The following is a 17,689-nucleotide window of genomic DNA, read 5'->3' as shown; positions in this document are numbered from 1 at the left end:
TATCTTCGCTAATGGATTGTGCTTTCAACTGTGTTCTTACAAACTAGATTGGTGGCATTTTTGATGATTTTTTTTTTGTTAGTTGATTTTACCATTCTGCTAATCTGCTGTCTGAATGAGTGGCAGTAAATGCTATTATTAGTCTACTTAATGTGGGAGTTCTTATTTCATAAACCCATTATCAAAATTAGGTACACAATTTCATATAGAGAGGAATTATTTTTAAAATTAATTATGTTGTTTCTTATTGTTCTATTATTAATTGGAGTTTTAAAAGCATTCATCTCATCTTTTCTTTTCTTTTCTTTTTCCCCCTTTTATATTGTTTCCTATGATATTTATCCTTGAATTGATTTGTTCAGTTTGCAAATTACAGAAATTACTTCTGAGAACTACTTTAATTAATAATTTGTGAATTAAAAATCACTTACACAAGGGAAATAATATTTTAATAAGTTGATATAGTGATTTAATTAACGTGTGCTTCAAAATAATAGCATGATTTTAATCTTTTTGAAGACCATTCTTGCATAACTTCACACCAAATCTCATGTCCTTCCTGATCTTTCTGTGGAATTTTTGTGAAGTCAAGGCACCATAAGACGAGAGAGAAGCCCAAAAAAAGAACCCTTTAAAGTGATACGTAAAGCTTGAGGGTAAGAAATATGAACTATTCATAATTATCTTAAATTTGCAGATGCTTTTATAGAATTAATTAGAGCTACTGCCAATTCCTGATTATGTTCATGCTTTATTTATTTTCTTTAACTTGCCCAAAATAGTGAAGTTGATATTCTATTTTTAGAACTGGGTGAAGTAGCATCAATGTATCATGGATTAGTATTTTACGCGATAAGTTAACGAGGGAGGAAGGAAAATAAACAAAGAAAAATATTTTTTATTTTTTATTTTCTTTTTTTGTTTGGGAATGAAAGAAAAATAATAAGGAGAAGCAAAATAAAATTTATTTTTTCTTATTTAGGAAGAGATAATGAGAGGAAAGAAAATAGTATTATTTTCTTTTAAATTTATTATTTTACTCAATTTTATAAATTATTTAAAAAGTTAAAATAAGATACAAGAGTATATAGGTAATTTTTTTAATCAAGTATATTTTTTTTCTCTTGGTTAGTTTATTTCTTTTTAAATTGGAGAGAAAATGACAAGCGTAAAATAAACATTATTTTCTTTCTTCTCAATATTTTCCTTCATTTCTAAACATAAAATAGTGAAAATTTTATTTTATTTTTTATCATTTATTTTCTACCCTTTTCTCTTTCTATATATCAAAGCAAAGGCTTAACGGCAAAAATAGAATACTTTTACTGAAAATCAAAATATTAAAAAATATTTATTTTAAAACTAAGGGATTAATTAAAAATTACTATTAATAAAAAAATTAGAGAATTAATAAGAATTAAACAATTGAACTTGTCATGTGGCACAAACATTAATCTAGTAAGCTTTAATTTAATTTAATTGAATAATAATTATTAAATTTAATTTTATTTAAATTCTAATCCCTTTATTTAAAAAACTATAAAAATATATATATATATACTATCACTATATTTTATTTTAGACTAAAAAAGATATATATTTCTATTAAAAATGTATTCATATAAAATTGAGAATAAAATGAATCACATAAATTTTTAAATTATCATAATAAAATTACTTTTATGGAAAATCAACCGACTCAACCCTATGAGATATGTGGTCACCAAAAAATTCTAAGTGATTTGACAAGAAATTATTATATGTGTCAAAATTTCTTTTCCATTGAATGAGCTCCTCGATGGGATTAAATATAGTCGTCCCACCCACTTAGCGAAATTCGTATTTATATTAAAAGAATGAAAAGGTCTAAAAATAAAGATTTGTCATCTCAACATATCAACTCATATTGAATCTACACTAAGACTTGGAGATTTAAAAAGAGAAAATGAAAGTAATTAACCTTAAGTTTATTGACAAAGAAATAAAATTATCAATTAATTAAGAGACTTAGTTAAACCCAGTAGTCAACACAACGTTTCTTTACCATATGCATTTGAGCTGAAATTTCAAAGTTGTATGTGATTTTAAATTGAAAATTTTGGTTACATTTAGACTTTAATCCATTGATTATTAAAAAAGAAATTGAGATTTAAAATTATAAAAAAAATTTATCAATTTATTATAAATTTAAGATATAAGTACAAAATTTTTATTAATAAAATCTATGATTAATCAACTGCGAGTAAAACAACTCCGACTCTTTATTTTTAGCCTGAACCGTGGGCTCCCTTCTACCCCACCTCAATTGGCGTAGCTCAAATCCATAGCTCCAAAGGAAATGTGCTTAGCTTGGATTTACTTCTCCACTTTCTTAAGTTGAATATTCTTCTATATTTAATGCAATCCTCAGTGCTATTCACCGCTCTTTTGGTACGATACGATACCATTAATTACCAATTTAAAGAATAATAATCGTCTAAATAATTTGTTAATTAACATATTAGATAAATTAAAAAGTGTTAATTAATAAACAATATAGAGTTGCTGCAGCATTTTAAAGCCCAGTCGTTAATTAAGGCTCTTCTATTTGTGCCATTCAATTAGTTGAATTACTGAATGTATGAATGAGATTTTTTTTTTCTTTTCTTATTAATTTTTTCATTTGTTGAAAACATCTAAAGGACCCCAATTTGCTGTATTAAAAGAATAATTAAGCCTCAGTTCATTTGAGTTTGCATGTAATTAATTCAAGACTTACTAATATTAAACACTCTAAAACTCAGATCTGGTAGGAAAGCAGGGATTATGAGTTCAGGGGAAATGTATGCTCGAGAGTGGAGGGCTTACTGAAAGCTTTTTCAGGGATGAAAATGGTGAAAGCTTTTTCATAGAATTCTATGAACGCAGAGCTATGCCACCCACAACCCTAGATGATAGCTCTAAAATGCCCTTCGCATGCATGCCCTAAACTTCATACCGTCGACCCTACTTACCAATACTCGTTGCTGCAATAAAGAAGCATGTACAATTTAATATGAATTAATCATCTGGCTCATTCATAATATTGGAGTTCTTGCGGGCTTAATTGGAGTTAATAAAAAGTCAAGTGGCTTAATTTCTATTTTTTTGACTATATATATATAATTTACTCCTTTTGTTTTATAAAAAATTTATATTTTTATAAGTAAGAAATGCAATATTTTTTAAAAAAATAAATTATTTTTATTATTTGTTAACATGTTGAAAATCAATTAAAAATAATTAAATTTATTAATTAAAATTAAGTAAAAAGAAAAAAAAACTAAAAACACCAACTATTTACTACTAACTGTGATCCAAACCCTTAAATGGAACTAAACAAAATAATATATATATATATATATATATATATATATATATATATATATATATATATATATATATATATATTAAGGGGTGGAACCACATGTACTTGTGAGGGGTCATGGACCCCTCAAAAGTTTATGAAATTATAATTTTGTCTATAACATTTAGTATATTTTTTAAAATATATTAATGTTTGTCCTCTCAAATTTTTTAAAATTTAGAATTTCATCTATAAATTTTAGTATATTTTTTTAAAAAATACTATTTGCCCCCTTTAATATTTTTATTTTTATTTGCCTTTGTATTATTATTTATATTTTTTGTATTATTTTATTTTAATCTCTTACTATTTTACATTTTTTATTTTAATTCTTGCATTTTATTAAGATTTCACTTAATTTCTTTTTAATATTAACGTTTGGCTTTTTAATCTTAAATTTTTAGTTCCGTCCCTATATATTTTCCTATTTTAAATTAGGAAGTTACTTTCTCAAACTTAAACAATATCTTCTCACAATTTTCTTATATATATATATATATATATACACGCACACACACACATACTCGATGAAGAGTATTCTAAATTCCCCTTCTTGATTGGTAAACAAAAGATATTGAAAAGTAAGGAGAGGGAGAGGAGGTGATAAACCAAACGGGCAAATAGGGATGTGTGGTTTCGATTTGATTCGGAGTTTATTTAAAAATTAAAATTGAATTAAAATTTTAGTATGATTCATGGTTATTTAGTTCTAGTTCCATTTAATATGATTTCAATTTGATTCTCAATTTTTAAAATAATTTTATTTAATTATTTTTTTAAAAAGTCATACTTGAATTAATATTTAAGTTTTGAATGAATTATTAATATATAATATATTATATAATATATTTTTAATTATTTCTAAATTATATAATCTTTAACAATGAAATGTATATATAATTTATAATTAAATTATTATATAATATAATAACATAAATATATTATATAATATATATTTTAATTATTTATTAATTATATAATATTTAATTAGAAGATATAAATATAATTAAAAATTAATATATATATATATAATATTATATTATATTAATAATTAAAAATTATAAAATAATTTAATATATTTATAATTAAAATTATTAAAAAATATAAAAAAATTAAATATAATATTAAATTATATTTAATTCATAATTATATATATATATATATATATAATTACATTAGAAGTATATAATATATTTGAAAAAATATAAAATTATATATATATATATATATAAATTCTCTTTTTAATTTAATTTTGATTTAATTTAATTTAATTTTTAATAAAAAATTAAAATTAAATTAAAATATTAAAAACAATTTAATTCGTTATAATTTCCATCAATTTAACATAATTTTTCAGTTGGATTTGATACCCTCGTAAACCATGGTAAGCCCTGCGGGCGAAGCCGTTGTAAGCAATAATAGGCAACGGCAATAATAAACGAGCCCAACAACCGAAGCCAATTTTGTCTTTTGTGACAGATACAAAAGCACGACCCCCGGTTCTATTCCGTACACAAAAGATCCCGCAATCTACGGTTTACCAAACACTTGACACGTGCACCACTCTTTGGTCCCCACCTACTCCCATCTCCCACGTGGACACTTGTACTGCATGTCGGTAACAGGTAATTCTCACCCACTACCCTCGCCTCGAATCTGGAGTTTCCTTGTTCGTTTGTTCCACGTGGGCTGTTTTCTATTCGTTGGATGTGATGTGATGGATTTTGTTTCCTATAATCAGCCCGGTGTTCCTTCCTCTGCTATTTTTAGGATCAAAACATGAAAGTTGCAATGCCACCCATCAATATTCACATATAAAAGTTCCTCTGCTATACATATAGACTCAATTAAAATCAATTATACAAAAGAAATTGATCGAATAATATCTAAAAAAGTTATCTTAAAAAAAAAAAGTTAATTAATGGTCTAATGCATGGGATGCATGTGCTTTCTCAGCTGAATATATAGATAGTAGTCGATAAACGCAATTGCAGAAATGAAATAAGCTGAAGAACATTGAACCTAAAGCACGAAGCCCAACAGAGAATAGATGGGGCTGTTTACACTTGCCACCCAAAGGGAGAAAAGGGCCCAGCGATATGAACCAAAACAACATGACCAAGTACAAATACTAATACATTACCATTGAAGTCCAAAAACGAAACACTCCAGCTTCAACTGATCCCATATCCGATTTGTTCTCTCATAATATACACTTTAATTTTTATTATATTAAATTAACAACTTTCTAAAGATTTTAACCCAAAATCTTTATAGTAAATAAAAAGAATCCATATAGTCGACCTCAAAATTTTGAGATAAAAATTTAGTTGAATTGAATTTATATTAAATTAACAACTTACAATCATCTTATTCAAGAAAGTTTTCATAGTGATTTTATTTTTTTTATAATATAAATCTTATTTTCTCAATAAATATCGTTTGATAAATTGTTAAATTTTAATTTAATGGTAAAATAAATAAAATAAAAATAAAGTGAACTGATCACAAAATAATCATAAATAATATCTTCAAGCAAGAGTTCATTTTAATTTGAAATCTCGAGTTTCATGCTGCTGCTCTTTCCCAAGAACAAGACAGAGAGAGAGAGAGAGAACCAAATAATAATTGGTAATTTAAGCTGCTTATCAAAAATATAAAGGCTGCTCTTGCCAAGAGGCCAACAGTTGACATATTATGAACCAGGTTTCAGGGCTAGTCCTGTGGAGTGAGACATTTGACAATTGAAATTTGCTATGTAAGCCCCAACACAAATGCATCAATTCACAGTAGAACAGAGTATAACAGACTTGTAAGATCAAAATCATAACATCCTAATGAAGTGTTGAACTAGATACAGTTACAAAGTTGGGAAGCTCAATCTTTCTAGTTAGAATTTTCTTTTGGTCAGGACAAACTCCATAAGCTTATTTTATCCTGTCTCAGCTTAAGTTGCAAACAATGTCAGAAATCGAGAACAAACCCCCGCAAAGATATTATGCGCACCGTTTCACAAAAATGGAAGTATCCTCCAGATACATTGTCAGCTTCTCCTTTCTTATGAATGGCAACTATGGAGAAGAATTACACAAGATAATATTTCCTTCCTTTTCCTTTTCTCTCTCTTAAGTAAAAGAATTTAGTAGATTAAATGGAGATGTATGTGCAAGGTGACAGTGAGAACTTGGAATTTACAGCAGTCACAAAAAAATTGCAATGGCAAATTCGGTCTCAGAGCCTCGTGAGACCAAATTAGTGAACTATCTAGGGCGATTGTGAATCTCTTCATTAAGAAGTGTTATTAAGCCTCCATCAACTTTTGGCTTATCATCATTTAGAATTCGACTCAGTGTGTATAATTCTTCTGGGTTTGCCTTCTTGAATAAGCCTCGAAGTATCGTCTCATCAACTCCATGAGGTAGCAGATTGCTCCCAGGAGTCCCTCTATTATCATGTTCCTCAGATGTCCCCTTGACATATCCTCCACTTTCTTTGGGTTGAGAAGGTTGTGGAATCTGACCCTGAGGTCGTGAGTAGGGCCTGGAGTCCCAATAATCTGTACAAACTCGATTACGATCCAACGCTTCTATGGCCTGTTGAAAGAGAAGAATTACAAGACATACAGAATTTTTTTACAATGCAAGCATTTGTTCCATAAAAAAAAGAAAAAACTATAAAAAATAAAAATTTACAGAAGACAGTTGCCACGAATTGCCAATGCAACTTTCACCATTTAAACTGTGTGCAAGCAAAAATGTGCATTTTTCATTCTTTCAACAGAAAAGCTATTCTGTTGCTAAAGTGGATGGCATTCAACAGCAAATCACAAAGAGACAAAACAAATTGACGGAACACAAAATCTTATGTGTTATGAAGTATGTGCTCAAGAAGCAGTGCTTGTACGATATACAAAACTGTCATCCAGAAATACAAGAAAGAAAGAACATAATCGGATAAAAAATGGTGATAGTTAATTTACCTGTACGATTGCTGGTGAAGAAAACCCAAACATTTCAAAGCCATCAAGACTTCCAGGAGGTTGCAAAGGTGGCAAGTTCATTCTTCCCAATTTATGCTGCTTTGTGATCTCTTGATTTACTCTCTCTCTCACCATTTCCCAGCATCTGGTTGCTGAAATGTGAATGAATACCTCACTTGGACAATGCTCCATGGAAACCTAATAAATGTTAGAACATAATGGATTTAGAGATAAAATATCAGCTTCCAGTCTGATAAACATTATTTATTTGTTTATTTATTTGTATCTTGCTGCAACACTGACAACAACCTCAATTCATCCCTCAGGTTAGAAGTTCATGACAAGCACTGCTAGTGAAAATATTGACAACGTCCATCACAACTTTCTTCAAAACTCCATTTCTTTGTCCAAGAGAAGTTGCTAAGATACATTTCATAAACATCACTTCCAGGCTATGAATAGCTCTCAAACAATTATCATGAATATAGAGGGAATTCTATCTCCACTCTTCAGGGATATCCAGTAAATCATTTTCTCATACCTAAAATTCATTCTTATCTTAGAAATAATATCCCCACTGAATGTTTTCCATAGAAGCCCATTGGCATATTGCTAACATGCCAAAGAGAAGTTCCATCACTACTTAAAGAGTTCAACAACCATGAGAAATGAAATTTAGCATGTTAAGAGCAGCTGTCAGATTCTAGTAGCTCTTACATCTGCTGCACGGTCATTTTCAACAATGACATCACATTTAGGCATTATACATCCCCCCAATTATATCTACAAACTGTAACAAGGAATATTTGCTTTGCAAGGGTGAGGCTCATTCCACATTTCCTTATTTAGTAAAGAGTTTTATTGAGGCTCACAAGTGCAAAAAATAATCACAACCTTTTTCAAATATTAAAAATAAGCAAAAAAAAAAAAGTATATTTTGCCTATTTTATGATAGACTAGCAGTTCCAGACCATAGGAAAAACATTTTGGATTTACCATGAACAGAGGTCCTTTTTGTCCGGCATCCAGAATTTCTGATACATAGTAACACATATTTGTTGGATCTAAAACACTTGTGTATCTAACCCGGCTCTTAAATCCTGCATCAAATAGAACAAATTTTGTTAATGTACATGACACTCTTTTTTCCCCTACAAAATTGTTTTTGGACTTTCTGGTCTCTGTAAAGTTAATAAATGCAACATACCTTTGGGAAATATCGCCTGGCTGTTACACCACAATTTTCCGGGAAGTACAACTCCAAATTCCAGAGGCTCCACATTGCAGTTAATCCTTCGCACTACCTTGGCAATGCGGGGACCCTTCTGGCGGATATAGCGGTCCAAATTATTTTGTGAGCAAGATGGGCTACCTGCCATAACTCTTGAATTGTCCACTGGATTTGAGGTGGCATTCGCCCCCATGTTATCATCATCATTAGGATTTGCAGTGCCACACTGCTGTGGAAGTGTACACCTAGCATTTACCATATTTGGATCCTTACTGGTCATTCTCATGTTTGAGGAATCCTGAACATTCTTACCACACCCTGCACTGGTAGAGCCTGCATGGCAAGAACCGTCTGCCACATTAGATTCAAGAACTACTTCACTATGTTGATGACGGTCATCCTTCACTTTAACAGGATCCAACAAACAGTTCTTCCCTTGTCCATCCAGGGAACTGACATCATTTTTACTAATCACTTCTGCATCAGTCACAGAGGCAATTAAGATTGAATCTTTACTGTCATTACAGGGGCTGTCATCAGAAGTAGACCTTTTAGAAAGTTCCAAGTGCTTTGGTTCATCGCCTTCATCATCACTCAGCACAATAATATTATCATGGGCCAAAGTTGAAGGTTTTTTAATTCCACATTCTGATGAAGTGAGTTCTCCAGTGTAGGACACGTCTTCGCGAGTTCTTAAATTGGTAGAAAAAAGGATGGATTCCTTTTTTAACTTTGAATTGTGACTTTGCTTCTCAGTTGCTTGAAAATAACTACGGGATGTAGATGATTCAAGAGGTGTCTTTTTTTCTACTGAAGCCATTCCATCAAAGATCTTCATTGAAGTCATTGTAATTTCCCTGGCGATTCCTTTACTGTCTAAATCTTCAAGAAGATACGTTGATGGTTTCGATCTCACCTCCTCAAGTGCTCTTCCATCTGGCAAGTAAGATACTTTACAATCTTGCAAACTGTCTTTAGAAACATAAGATGTCAGGGCCAGTCCAAGATCTAATCTTGCCCATCTGTAAACTGCGCTCAATTTTCCTTCCAATGCTTCAACAAGTATGTTTAATTCACTGATGTCATAGCGAAATAGGAAAAATTTGGTACCCCAACCACAAGAACACATTTGCTTCGCATGATCCAAGCATGCATACTTATCTGGCGAACAATGACATCCTGCTGCAGATAGGTGCAAATCAAAAAGGCAGACAATGCATTCCCTTTCACTTGTGGCATCAAAATTGCTCTCCATCTTTAGTGCCTGCGAAGAATTGCAAAGAAATTCTCTCCTCACACGCTCCATCTCCACACGTTCCTAGACAAGAAAAGAAATCGCAAATCAAAAGAAATCAGAAATGAAAACAAAGTTTTATTGCCATATTTCCTAGTGTTACTCCTTTATTGTTAGTATAATCATGCAATTCCAACTTCTCCACTGTATTCAAACTTAATATTTAGGGTTCATATCTGCCAAGCATTAACAACTCAAATGAATATAATTTGCTGAAAACTTAAATTGATTATGAACACACCTACTGTACTAGGGAATATAAATTCTAATTCTTTTATTGTAGTGAAACTCAGTCCACTAACAACCACATCGTATAAAGTTTTACTAAACCTTAGAGTTAGACTGGGGTCCTAAAATCCAAATTCAGGCCTCCTGATTCACAAATTCAGCGAAACAAATGAACATCAAATTATCACAATATTTTTCTTCTAATGTGTAATGCAGTATTTGAATAATCAGACAAAGTTCAAGTTGCAATAATCCAGTACGTCGATCATTGTAAAAGAAACAAGAATCGGGGGCTGAATTACCTTGAGTGCTTTTGCTAATATTCCATCCTTGCCACACAAATCTTTCCATCTTAAGTTATCCGCTGTATTCTTTTTCAGTAAATTAAGTTCCCAATGAGCTTTCACTGCTTCCCTTGCTGCTCCAAGCAACAGTTTATCATGGGAGATGGAAGTCCTTCGCCCCTGCTTACGATAAAGCTCTATAGCAATCTGTCCATGGGGCAACCAGTCAACAGGGGCTACATTTACTGCCTCCGCACAATTGAAGCCACAATTAAACCCTGAATGATATGCTCGAGGAAAGGTTAGAACAAACTCTCCTGAATTTTGTAAACACCGATAGACTGGTAACCCTTCAGATTTTAGTATAGAAGGAGAAAGTTGTGTCACCTACATATGACATTAACAAGAACATGGCAGAATTATAAATATAGAGAATTGCAAACTGCTCAGGTAGAAGACAATTTGTTAATCATCAAATTTATTCTTGCAATTCTAGACTCATCCATAAACTCAGAAGAAAAACATGCTGCCACCTTAAAGTACTACCTTACCATTCCCCTAGTAGCACTTAGTAGGGTTCTTCAGTTTTCATTCTATGTAAATTGCTTAAGTCCAAAACTTCATGATGACGAGAACAAAGATTGTCAATTTTTTGAACTAAACTTCCCACAAATTCTATTTTTATTTTTAAGAACAAAATTTTCCTCCTTTCCCCTCTTGACAAGTAAAAGCCACCTAGAAGGAATGTGAGAGAGAGAAAAGGAAGAAAAGGTGGGGGGGTTATTGGTGGAACGAAAAGAGCAACTGTAGCTGAAAGAAGTGACAGAAGTTCATAAAAGTTAACACTTAAAGGAGAATATCTTTTTTAGCTTTGCTTCTTCGGAAGGCCTCTGTTTTCAGAAACAAACTCTGGGAAACATTAGGAACCATAACAAAAGATGCCACATAACATACTTGCTGTGCACTAGAGCACTTCCTTGAAAAGCCTCCTTTGAGCTATGTAACACATCAAAGAAGAAAACACAAAAACGAAAACATATGACCTCAGAGAAATTTTTTGGTATTTGAGTGAAGGGGGAGAAAACAACAAAATAATACTACAGATGAGAATCAACCAAAAACAGAGAATACAAGACCATAAGGGCAGACCAAGACCCATCTGAGCTAATATGTTATAAATGTAATGTAAAACCAGTAGTGTATTTGAGTCCAACTTTTGCCAGTCAACAAGCAACACACCCAAACAACAGCAAAGCAGTGTTGTCAAGAGGCACTTGGGCGAGGCAAAATCCAGGCAACTCGCCTGGGAAGCCTCCAAGCGAAGCGCATTCAACTAGGTCCTGCCTAGGTGCCCAAGCGAGGGATCACCAGAATCCCCCAGGCGAGAAAAAGGCAAGAAATTTAAAAAAAAAAAAGCTGAGAAAGAAAAAAGCTAACCTGATTTGTTTTCACCTTTTGACATCCACATGATGACTAGAGAATTAAGATTTAGAGTTTGCATGACATAATGAATAAAATTGAACAATGCATCTAGAATTTTAAATTATATTATGTGCTTTATAGTTTTTCCTTCAACATTTTGTGTTATTAGAGGAATGCTTTTGATCTTAAAGCTTAAAACATATAATATATAATGAAATATTAACATGAAATTTGGCAATTTATTGATTGTATGATATGTTAGACTTTTTTGCATTGTATATTTAATTATTTATTATTTTAGAATAAATTAGCAACTCTCTTTGCCCAGGCGAGCGCCTAACGCTTTTGACAACACTTAAGTAAGCAAACCTTTTATGCTATGGGAATCTAACATATCACACAACAACGGGAAACTTTACTCACCAGCTTATGAAGCAAGTCAGGTTGCTCTTCGAACAGATCAGGTAAATGCTTCCTCATAGCCTCTTCCAATTTAATAGCATCCTTCCCTGGGACCCCATACCACATTTTTGGAGCACCCCAATGCATGTAATTCAGTGAATATAAGTGATGGTCTTCAACATGCTGTCTCAGAAAAAAAAAAAAAAAAGAAAAAAAAAAGAGTTGGTAATTATCAGCATCTAAAATAGAGAGATGAATTTAAGGCTTCAAGCATTGTTCCATTAGACAGAATTTAATTCCACAATCAAATTTAGCTTTCATAGTAACAAGAACTGAATTTGAAAGTTGACTCGTAACCCCAAAACCTTAAAGGTTTGAAAAATAATTTGCTGGACATCACTCAATGGCTTTATTCCATAGTGAGCAGCGAGAGAGGATTCAAGCTGGGTTACAGCAATTTTATATAATTTGGCGACACAAATAAAAAATAATAATCATGTTTCTCCTTTTTTTTTTTTTTATCAAGAACTGTGTACCTATCAATTATCATTGTTGCATAATAATTTACTTCTAAAAAATACACTCACAAATACCCACAACTAAGTCCAGCATACAAAAGATGCACATATAAGCACATTGGAACATAAACATACAAGAAAGAGAGAGAGAGAGAGAGAGAGACAGATCATTATTCATTCACGCTGTTCTGAAGCTAAACATTTGGTTTATGCCAGGGAATAAGAGATATTTGAACTTACCCAACAGAAGGAGGAAAAGCACATTCCTATATACAACCATGGCACTAAAACACCAGATATATCACCACTTTCATAAGAAAGGACAGATCCAGGAAGCCTCGGAAACTCATTCAAGTTCCAACCAGACTTTGCATAACGTTCATTTGTATCAGAACCAAACTGACCAGACTTTTTTGGAAACCCACTGCCAAAAACCCCAGTTTCTAGATCAGCCCCATAAAGCACCTACAGGACATAATTCACTTAGTCATTCACTTTGCATGAAAGAGAGAAGTGAGATGGTACAAACACAGCATACAAACAAATGTTTCACCCGACTATAGGCCACTTTCTCTTTTGAAATGGTAGTTTATTTATAAGTCTACTAATATGCCCCCATATTTAATATGCATTGAAAAAATAAAATCCATTAGTTCCAAGAATAATTTAGTAACTTGAATTATTTCATTTTTAATGAAGCAATATGAATAGAGGGCATATTAGGAAAAGACTAAACAAAATTTATTCTTTTAACTATAATAACTACTTTTTTTTAAACTATGTGAAAATAGAAGTTGATCTTTATGGGATGGAAGGATTAATATTCATAGTCTTATCAACTCTCATGCAATACCTCTATTTCTTCAGTTGCTTTCTCTACAATCCGCCAGTATTCACCTTCAATATTCTCCGCTGTTGGCTCCCAGTTCTCATGAAGCACTGCTGCCTTACCTCCCTTACTAACGATGTTATCATTCTTCCTGAAGTACAGAGCCTTGAAATCATCTGCATATTTCTGAAATGTGTTCAGAGTAAACTCTGGACCAGGTTCAAATCCAAAACTCTCAGCCTGACAAACACCAACATCATTGCACCCTGAGATATTTCCACTATCTACCCCACAATCTACCGCCATTCCCATGCACTTTCTCCTTTTCTTCCTGGTATGGTTATATAGCTTTGACATCTTTTTCATTGAATCTCGATTCTGTAGTTTGTCAACCCTCTGGACACGAGTAGCAAAAGTAGAACCCTCCCAAATAGATTTTTCCTTCAGAGGACAGGGAGGTTTCCAAGAAGGAGGAGGAACAATACGACATATTCCATACGGTTCAGCTTTTGGTCGTATGCTAGCTATGTATTTCAAAGTATCTTCAAACTCCTGGAAAAGGTTGTGGATGCATTCAGAAATTCTATTTCTTAAAAATAAAGAAGTCTAAAATCTAAAAATTGCAAATAAGGTTGTGAGACAGAACTTGAAATTCAGACAACCAAAATAGTATGAGAAATAACATAAACCTCTTCTGTAGGGTAGAATACAGGAGCATCCTCAAGGTCAGGCCTGCGAGCATATTCAGGACACCATGTTGCAGTGACCTACGTCAAGGAATCAACTTTCATTTAAATTATATTGGAAGACATGATAAGCAATAAAAAGAAGTAAAATAAATATAAAAAATATAAGACCACGTACAGTAGCCAGGCTGCACATAAAGATCACAGTATCACACATAAGAGAAAACATTGACTAAAACCAACCTTTTGGCAATTTCTGCATTGTGCACATCCACGAATAACCCCCTTTGGTAGATGATACCTTAAACTAAGATTCTGCAATAAAAAGAAAAATGGCATGTAAATGCACTATCCATAGTTATTGCACTGGCACAGCCTCAGGAATGCCATTTATATTTTAAAAAATGAGAAACCAAGTGCAGATAAGTATTAAAAATTTATTCCAGATTCAGAATAACAATACAATACAGTAATACCAAATACTAACTTGATTAAGCTTTGCAGAATCAGATTCATCCTCTGAACTATTATTGCCCAATTGTCCATAGTTTATACAAGCTCTACGCCGGAGAGACCTTGTGATTTTTGTGTCAGCATGACTGTCGCTATCCATTTCTATCTTTACTGACTGTAAGTCAGAAGTGCTTATGGAGACTGAAGAGGTAATTACGTCTTGAGTTCCTTGTTTTTCACCATCTTGGAACCTCTTTAAGGTGAAAGCAGCAAGTGACTCGAAACCAGGTGGAACTGATGGGATGTCATCATTCTCTTCCTTAATGCAAAATCTCATGAGTTCTGTTCCCATCAATGCTACACAAAATAATAAATGATATTAATTACTTTGATTTCTTTATACATTGTGGGCAAAAAGCTTAAAGTTCAACATTATCCATTCATTTGTTTGAGGGCCTCCAGCTGTCCTAAAAAAGAATTTGCAAAGTATAATTTTATTTCAGAAGGAAAGCAGCAAGTGGACTGAAATGAAAAAGATCAAGATATGTGTACATGAGTGAACTGATCAAACAGCAGTTATACTTGCATCTCAGTAATTTCTATATGATCAAATCAGTTTGCACTTAAAATCCAAAACATGCATTATGTTTTGTGAACCTTATTAATACGATCTAATTATTAAATTGAAAGATCCCAAACATCATAAACCACAATTCATCATCAAGGACAAGATACAACATCCATCAATATCATGATCTGAAACAATAAAAATTATCAGTGAAATTGAAATCTATCCACCAATTATCACAAACCTAATAATTAAATTCATTGACAAATTCACAAAATCCATCTACAACCTTCACAAAAAGACAAAATAAATTGCACGAAAACATACAAAAAAATAATAAAGAACAATAAGAGTTCGATCTTACATGCTGCAGATCCAGAATCTGTAAATTCCAGTTCAGTGAAACAAGCTTAAACTCCACTCTCACTACACACATATTTTGAAGCAACAAGAAGGATTAGTTAAAATAATATTAAAAAAATAAATAAATAAATTTAAAAAAGGAAAAATTATTTTCTTCAAAAAAGTTCAATCTGATTTTAGCAGATCTAACCCTAACCCTAACCCTAAAGCCAAACCAGATGGCATGAAGAGAATTTCGCTATTGAAGGGCACCCACAAATCCAAATATGACAAACAAGACCCACCACACCTTTCAAACATCAACAATAACCAAAAATCAAAAAAATAATTAGAAAAAACCTAGAATAAATCATGTGCTAAAAATCTGGGTTCATGCAATCAAATAAGGGGGAAAAAAATTGAACTCACAATTCAGAGGAGAGGATAAGGTCAAATCTGGAATAAAATTTATGTGGCTTATTTTTTCAAACAAGGAAGCTTGAAACATGTAATCTTCATCCAACAAAAGAACAAAGCAAAAGAGAAAAATTGTTTCTAGAAAAAATAATAATAAAAAGAGGCATTTATGTATAAAATTTGGGTACCTTTTTTATTGTAATTGTTATTAATATTATCATTATTATTAAGGGACATGTGATGTGCCCTTAGTAATAATAATAATAACACCAACAAACAATAGGTTTCAGTTTCTAATTTTGGAGCAGCAATAAAAAAGTGGGGATCTTAGAAACAAAAAATTTTACTAGGGGTAATCTGGGAATATAAATAGTTAATAAAAAGGATATTGATCAAGGTTTAAGAGCTGCAGAAATAGATTTTATTATTTATGAAATAAAAAATAGAAGAGTTGAAAAGGACGCGAGAAATTGGCGATAGTTTGGTGGCTTACCTGAGGGCTGAAAGAAGAGAGATGGCCTAGGAAGTTTTGAAATTGGGTTTGGGTTTTGTTTGCTTAAACCTGAAAGAGAGAAGTGAATGAGAAAAGGAAGAAAAGAAGAGCGATGTGGAATACCTGATTGGCTGATTGCTGCGTTGTCGTCGCGACCTCGCAATTGTCGAAACACAAATCTGCTAAAAAATAACTATATATATTTTATAAAATATTAACTAGATATTAATACGCAAAGAATTACCACATTTAATAGAGCATAAGTAATATAGTTAATTATGTAATATAATTAAAATTATAATATAATTTATTGACACATTATTAAGTTTATTATAAAATAAAATTTTAATTATTTTATATTTAATGTATCTAAGGTGATGATAGCGGTGGTAATGATGACTAAATGATTAGTGGTCAAGTAATAATGATAACGGTGATGATAGCGGTGGTAATGATAGTGGCGATAGCAGTAGCAAGATTTGACGGTGATGGCAGGAAGATAGGGGTATGGCAGGAAGATAGGGGCAGTGATGGTAATAAAAATGGTTGTAGGATAATGATAATGATAGTAGTGTTGATAATAAAAATAAATAAATAAATAATTACGATGATTATTTCCTTTTAATGCAAAAAAAAAAACATAATCAAATATGTAAGTATTACGACTTTCATTACGTCATACACCAAATTTTTTAAAATGTTTCATTTTAGTGCAAAAAAAAAGGTAATCAAATATGTAAGCATTACAACTTTCATTACGTCATATCAAATTTCTTTAGATATTTCCTTTTAACGCAAAAAAAAATGTAATCAAATATATAAATATTATGACTTTTATTATGTCATACTAAATATGATATCAGTGCACACATACCATCTCTTTAAATATATGAATCTCATTTTCTTTAAATTAATTAAATGCTTTTTTTTTAAATGCATTTTCAAACAACTAATTTAAATAAAATTACATTTTAAATTAAATTTTCATTGAAATTAATTATTTGAAAATGCATATCAAGGCTAATAATTATTATATACAACTTTCATTACGTAATATCAAATATGACCTCAGTGTATATGTACCATCTCTTTAAATTAATTAAATCTTATTTTCTTTAAATTAACCAAAAGCTAATTTTCTTTAAAATGCATTTTTCA

The 17,689-nt window shown here is 31.5% G+C and overlaps 1 protein-coding gene across 5 annotated transcripts; it reads right to left on the bottom strand.

The window, feature by feature from the left end:
* Positions 1 to 6,135: 6,135 nt before the first annotated feature.
* Positions 6,136 to 16,606, bottom strand: LOC110643244 (putative lysine-specific demethylase JMJ16). Of its 5 annotated transcripts, none has more exons than XM_058146687.1 (13): positions 16,532 to 16,606; positions 15,644 to 15,705; positions 14,746 to 15,068; positions 14,502 to 14,573; positions 14,262 to 14,339; positions 13,597 to 14,124; positions 12,984 to 13,208; positions 12,247 to 12,408; positions 10,420 to 10,788; positions 8,572 to 9,913; positions 8,361 to 8,464; positions 7,365 to 7,562; positions 6,136 to 6,978 (listed from the first exon to the last, which is right to left on the bottom strand). In XM_058146687.1, exons 3-13 carry the CDS (start codon positions 15,061 to 15,063, stop codon positions 6,646 to 6,648), a joined length of 3,729 nt encoding a protein of 1,242 aa, XP_058002670.1. In that variant the 5' UTR covers positions 15,064 to 15,068; positions 15,644 to 15,705; positions 16,532 to 16,606; the 3' UTR covers positions 6,136 to 6,645. The 5 variants fall into 5 exon arrangements, with proteins under 5 accessions (XP_058002670.1, XP_058002671.1, XP_058002669.1 ...); XM_058146688.1 differs by lacking the exon at positions 16,532 to 16,606 and adding an exon at positions 16,227 to 16,358; XM_058146686.1 differs by lacking the exon at positions 16,532 to 16,606 and adding an exon at positions 16,051 to 16,188.
* Positions 16,607 to 17,689: the final 1,083 nt, after the last annotated feature.

The sequence above is a fragment of the Hevea brasiliensis genome, chromosome 5 (genome assembly GCF_030052815.1).
Source record: "Hevea brasiliensis isolate MT/VB/25A 57/8 chromosome 5, ASM3005281v1, whole genome shotgun sequence".
NCBI classification, from domain to species: Eukaryota; Viridiplantae; Streptophyta; class Magnoliopsida; order Malpighiales; family Euphorbiaceae; genus Hevea; species Hevea brasiliensis.
Note: the sequence above shows the minus strand (reverse complement) of the source record. Positions and strands in the feature narration are given on the sequence as shown.